This window comes from Amphiprion ocellaris, chromosome 21 (genome assembly GCF_022539595.1).
Source record: "Amphiprion ocellaris isolate individual 3 ecotype Okinawa chromosome 21, ASM2253959v1, whole genome shotgun sequence".
NCBI classification, from domain to species: domain Eukaryota; kingdom Metazoa; phylum Chordata; class Actinopteri; family Pomacentridae; genus Amphiprion; species Amphiprion ocellaris.
The window spans coordinates 20,974,717-20,980,819 of NC_072786.1; the positions used below are offsets into that span (position 1 = coordinate 20,974,717).

At 39.6% G+C, this 6,103-nt stretch overlaps 1 protein-coding gene across 1 annotated transcript; it reads right to left on the minus strand.

The window, feature by feature from the left end:
* Positions 1 to 1,341: 1,341 nt before the first annotated feature.
* Positions 1,342 to 4,759, minus strand: LOC111579290 (E3 ubiquitin-protein ligase TRIM39-like). The gene is made up of 2 exons (XM_023286518.3): positions 4,605 to 4,759; positions 1,342 to 4,364 (listed from the first exon to the last, which is right to left on the minus strand). Exon 2 carries the CDS (start codon positions 4,360 to 4,362, stop codon positions 2,734 to 2,736), a length of 1,629 nt encoding a protein of 542 aa, XP_023142286.2. The 5' UTR covers positions 4,363 to 4,364; positions 4,605 to 4,759; the 3' UTR covers positions 1,342 to 2,733.
* Between the last annotated feature and the right edge of the window lie 1,344 nt (positions 4,760 to 6,103).

The following is a 6,103-nucleotide window of genomic DNA, read 5'->3' on the forward strand; positions in this document are numbered from 1 at the left end:
GACGTGTTCAACACATTTTATTATTATGAGTCCAGTGAATTTCTCTTCACTACATTGTCAGTGCACAGCCTTGAAGTACTACATTTTTAGCTTCTTCAGCTTTCCCTTTACTCACCCCACAAAATATCTTTTCAACTTCTGCTCTTCAGACAGTCCCAGTGCAGATGTTTAGCTTTTTGTCCTATCAGTTTCCTTTAAATGCTACATAACCTTCAGAACTTTCAGGCTCTGGCATTCTGCCAAAGTTTCATGTTAAGGTCCAGTAACTCCACAACAACGTGAACTTGAACTGTGATGTCCTGATGACATGAGAGGACACACGCCACCACCTCTGACGCATTCAACCAAGCTCCCAGTGTTCAAAAATCATTTAACAGATTCCACGAGGTGTGCAGGGGAGTGATACAAACTATTTATCTCTTTTCTACACATGCACACACACCTACACACACACACATAAAAACAGTTATGTACCTGTGACCTTAACCGTAGACACTAGATGGATGTTCAAACCAGTTTGACTTGGACGTAGCACTTAAATAATATCATTTATAAACATAATAGGAGAGGACATCCACTCCCATAACAGATAAATAACAACAGCTTTAATTATAGTGGTGGAAGAAGTGCTCACATCCTGTTCTTAATTAAATACAGCAATGTGAAAGCATTTCATCACAAGGCACAAGTCCCACTTGAAAAATCCTACTTCAGTAAAAGTACATAAATATTAGCAGTAAAATGGATTTAAAGTATTACGCTAAAGGTGAATTGCTCTCTTTGACTGATGTACGATTATGTACACTACCGTTCAACAGTTTGGGGTCACTTAGAAATGTCCTTATTTTTGAAATACAAGCAGTTTTTCCGATGAAGATAACATTAAATGAATGATAAATCCAGTGTAGACATTGTTAATGTGGTAAATGACTATTCTAGCTGGAAACAGCTGATTTTTAATGGAATATCTCCATAGGGGTACAGAGGAACATTTCCAGCAACCATCACTCCTGTGTTCTAATGCTACATTGTGTTAGCTAATGGTGTTGAAAGGCTCATTGATGATTAGAAAACCCTTGTGCAGTTATGTTATCACATGAATAAAAGTGTGAGTTTTCATGGAAAACATGAAATTGTCTGGGTGACCCCAAACTTTTGAATGGTAGAGTATGTCATCATTATACAATTAATAGTGAAGCATCAGTGTGTCCTGTGCAGGTTACTGTTGGAGCTGCTGCAGGTTTGAACTACTTTATATGCACCTTTACAAACAGGGACAGAACATAAATCTGACAGTTCATCACAGGATTAATGAGAAGAAAGAAGAAAAACACTTTCAGATCTGTTTTCAGTTTTCCTTTAATCTTTTAGTTTTGATGAGATATTCGATCACTGGAACATTTACTGTCACACTGATTTTTTGAAGAAGCCAAATGTGTTGAAAACCACTGGTTTAATCTTTAACAACACTACCAGTCAAAAGTTCTGACACACCTTCTCATTTAATGTTTTTTCTTTATTATCATGACTATTTACATTGTAGATTCTCACTGAAGGTATCAGAACTATGAATGAACAAATATGGAATTATGTAGTAAACAAAAAAGTGTGAAATAAGTCAAAACATGTTTTGTATTTTAGATTCTTCTAAATAGCCACCCTTTGCTTTGATTACTGCTTTGCACACTCTTGGCATTCTCTGGATGAGCTTCCTGAGGTAGTCTCCTGAAATGCCTTGTCAAGGTGCATTTGTGGAATTTTGTCCATTACTTGGTAGAGTTTGTTTTGTGTTTTTTAAAGCTTGTTATCTTATCCACTCTGTAAATCTTCATTTTAAAAGTAACTTAAGCTGTCAGATAAATGCAGTGCAGTAGAAAGTACAATATTTCCCTCTGAAATTTAGTGAAATGTGGGTATAAAGTAGCACAAAAAGAAAATTGCCGTGCAAGTACCTCAAAGCTGTATTTAAGTACTGTACTTGAGCAAATGTTATGTCTGTCACTGAAATTGAATGACAAGGAGTACTACAATACAGTTTCAATCTCAGAATGTCAACATAACTTCTAGTTCAATATACATGCTATTCATAATATTGGATACAAAGAATTTAGCATCTTTGATAGAGTCACATGACATGAGTTGTTGTCCTCTCAGGTATATCCTGAAATGAGCTGTAAGACGAGAATCTGTAACATCAGACAGCAAGAATTTTTTGAAGTGACAGAAACTAAAGAGGCTAACTGGACAGACTCCCACAAAGACTTTAAGAGCTATTCCCTCTGAATGAAAAGCAAGAGAACATCCTGGTGTACCTCTGCTGATGACGATGGGATGCAGAATTTAAACACACACTGGTCCTTTTGCTCGTTGATCTTTTCTGCAGCCACATGTATGTTTATAGATTAATTGGCACAACATTACATTACATTTTAACCAAAGAACAACATGTTGAGTCAAGTCACCAATATTTAAATGTCACATTTCAATCAATATATGTTGAGTCAAAGTGCTTTCTGAGATATTTATCTGATAGTATCAAACCATGTATACAAACTATGAACACAATTACCATCTACAATAAAACTAAGATCATTTTCAATCCAGTTTGAGTTCAACCTAAAGCAGGATAGTAAATTGTAGAAAATGTAAATGCATAAAGAAAACACAATAAAAAAAAAAATGCTGTGGAATTAGTTTGGATGCATTTTCAGAGGTACCCAAGATTCCCTGTTTTCACTGTGTAGTGACAGGACAGATGATCAGCGGGGTGGAGTTTGTACCATAAACATTATTGCGAGGATTGAAAAGTGGGTAGATTCTCTCCGTAAAGTTACAGCCAGTGAAGGTGTAGAGGAGAGCTGCAGTGTTTACGTCATAAAAGGAGGCCAGACCTTCCTCATAGTCCACGAACACGCCCAACTTCTCAAGCTTCGACTTCAGTGAGATACAACTTGTAGAGGCAGCAACTTGACACTTTCCTTTTGTCAAACATATACCCCAGAGGTGTTTCTTACCGATAACTCTGGAGGAGTCTTTCCTATGGATGGACTCTGTGGCTACTCCTACAGTCCAGCCAGTCTTGTCTTTAACCTGAACCTCATAGTAAAATCTGCCTGAAGAGAAACCCTGCGTTCCTAGAGCACAATTATAGGAAAATCTCTCTGGACTGCCCGGAACATTCTGTCTGTCTCCATGGCTGACTTGTTTCCCATCCTCAGACAGGATGAGAAAGGGATTTGCTGTTTCAGAATCCAGAGTCACATCCACTGCAAACTTCCTGAACCCCTTCAGCTCCACTTCAGCACAAAGTCTCTTCGCCTCTTCGCTGAGTGTCTCCTCCAGCTGGACCACAGCTCTCCTTACAATCCCCTGATATGATGCGTGAACTCTGACCTCAGTCCAGTTTTTGGTGGGAGGAGGAGGGTCCAGAGATTTGAAGCCTTGGAGGAAGAGGAGCTGGTCCTCAGTGTGTGACAGCTGCTTCACCTCAGAGCTTCTTTTCATCAGCTCACTGATTTCCTCTTCCAGCTCTTTAATGGAGTCTTCAGCCTGTTTCTCGGTGCTTTTCTGCTTCTCTTCAATCGTGTGGATGAGCTGAGCCAGACCTCTCTCTACAGACTTGCTCAGAGCAGTGAAGACCTGCACACTGGCTGCTGTCTCTCTGTCTGCATCTTCTTTACTGAGCTTCACCGACTCTTTGATCTGCTCCATCTTCAGTTGTCTCTCTTCAATCATCTCCTGAATTTCAGCATCTGTCCTCTCCAGTTTAGTTTTCTTGTGCTGATATTCTTCAATCAGAGGAACAATACAATGTCTCTGGTGATTTAACTCAGTGCAGAACTGACAAACACACACCTGATCAGTCTGGCAGAACAGCTCCAGAGGTCTGTCATGCTTCTTACACAGTCTGTCTTCCAGGTTCTTCACTGGATCCATCAGCTGATGTCTTTTCAGACCTGGTGTTCCATGATGAGACTCCAGATGAGTCTCACAGTAGGAGGTCAGACATACCACGCAGGACTTCACAGCCTTCAGTCTGGTTTCACTGCAGACATCACACAGAACATCTCCTGCGTTGTCTCCCTGATGCATTACACTGCTGCTGCTGACTTTATTTACAGCTGACCTTCTGAACTGAGCAGCCATCTCAGATATAAATGTGTTGACCCGCAATTCAGGTCTTCTAACAAAGACATCTGCACACATGGGACACTTGTTCTGGACATTAACAGTCCAGTGTTGTGTGATGCAGTTCTTGCAGAAGTTGTGTCCACATGGAATGGTGACGGGATCAGTGAACACATCCAGACAGATGGAACACAGGAACTGATCTTCAGAGAGGACATTGCTGGCTGTTGCCATGTCTAGGAACAAAAGCACAAGCCACAGATTAAAACTGTGAAATAACAGATATTATTAAAATGTCATAAAAAAAAAAAACAGTTACTAAGCATTTAAAGTCAGATGTGGCAACAAGGATGATCACTGGTCAAAGTGCAGCAGAGAACACGAGTGACTAGAGACGTAGGCAGCTCCTGTTCAAGCAAACAGCCCATCAGAGAATAAGTCACATCAGACGTTACATTGTGTTTGTGAGTACTCACTGTTTCTTGTTAATTCCCTTTGAATGCTGTTTAAAATACAACAAACAGCGTCTGTTGCTCTCACTGGTTGTAATCGGAGGCTCTGTTGTACTGTCGAGGTACTTTCTGTTTCATTTCCTGTAAAACAGGACTTCTCACTGTTGATCCGCCCCCTCATGCAGAGCGTGAAAGTACAGAGGAGAACTTATGGATGATTTTGACATGCTGCTTTATAATAGGTGACAGAATCACAGGATCAGTGTTGAAGAGGTAAAGATTCATGTCTTCTAAATCTCTTTGCACAAATGCAAGCTGATGAAGTGACTGTTGTCATCAGTGAGTCTTCTTATTGCTACATGTGTGTATTCTGAGCTGTCTGATCACACCGGGATGATTCTGTCAGTGGAGGGAGGTTATTGTGGCTGAAGCTGAGACAGTCGTTGGTTCATCCAGAGAGAATACCAGAGGATCTGCTCTCTGCAGTCAGTCCATCAGAGCCTCTCCAGTGAACTTCCTGAACTGTCACGCCCTCTGGTGGCCATGTTGGAAGCCCACAGCTCAGGCCAGCTACAGCCAACAACACTGACTATATGACCTACAAGTTGTAATAATGCTTGAAAGAATACATTTCATTTGTATTGGAATATTCACAGGATGTTTGAGGGACGTTGTCATGGTTGTAAGAATATGTTGATTAGAAAAACGCTCTCAAACCAACATTCAAAATTTTTTTTCAAGATGTTATTGAGGCCTCATGTTTTCTATAAAACATTCCTTTAATGTGACATATGGACAAAGGTGGAACATTTAGCCTCCAATGTTCTAAGCATGTTTTGGGGATGTTGTTCAGGTAATACATTATATAACATTCTTCCACACAACATGTCTACGATATTCCATAATAGCAAAGGAAAGACGTTCTCAGTACAAAATTCTGCAAATGTTTTCAGGAAGAATCATTTTAGGATTTCTTTAGAAAATGCTATCCTGCCTTAAGTAGGAAGTTCTGGGAATGAAAAAGAAACTTCCTACTGAAAACATGAGTAGAATTTTAAGGAAAAAAAATCTAGCTGAGAAGAGAAAGAAATTTTTTGATCTTAAGCTGAGTAAAAACAGTCAGTCCTCCAAGTAAATATAATGCACTACAGGTAAAATCTGTGAAAAGCATGTAAACAAGAACAAAATCTCCCTCCCCATTATCAGTCCTAATAAAGGAAAGACAAGAAACATGCATAACCAAGAAAATGAAGCCATGTATCAATCAGAAAATCCTGGAGACAGGATAGGATTTTCTGTTTTTCTTAGATCAGACGGAGACACAGTGAGGTATCCCATAAACAGCTCCATAAAACTATGGCACAGAATGAAAACTGCATGCCGGTGATTATCTATAATCAGTTAAGAACTTACATCCCATTCTACTAGTGTTTATGAGTTTGCTGTGTTCCAAAATACAACTTTAAATTACTGAAGCTTTCAGTGCCAAAACTGATACTACTCGCATACTGTTCCCAGAAGCT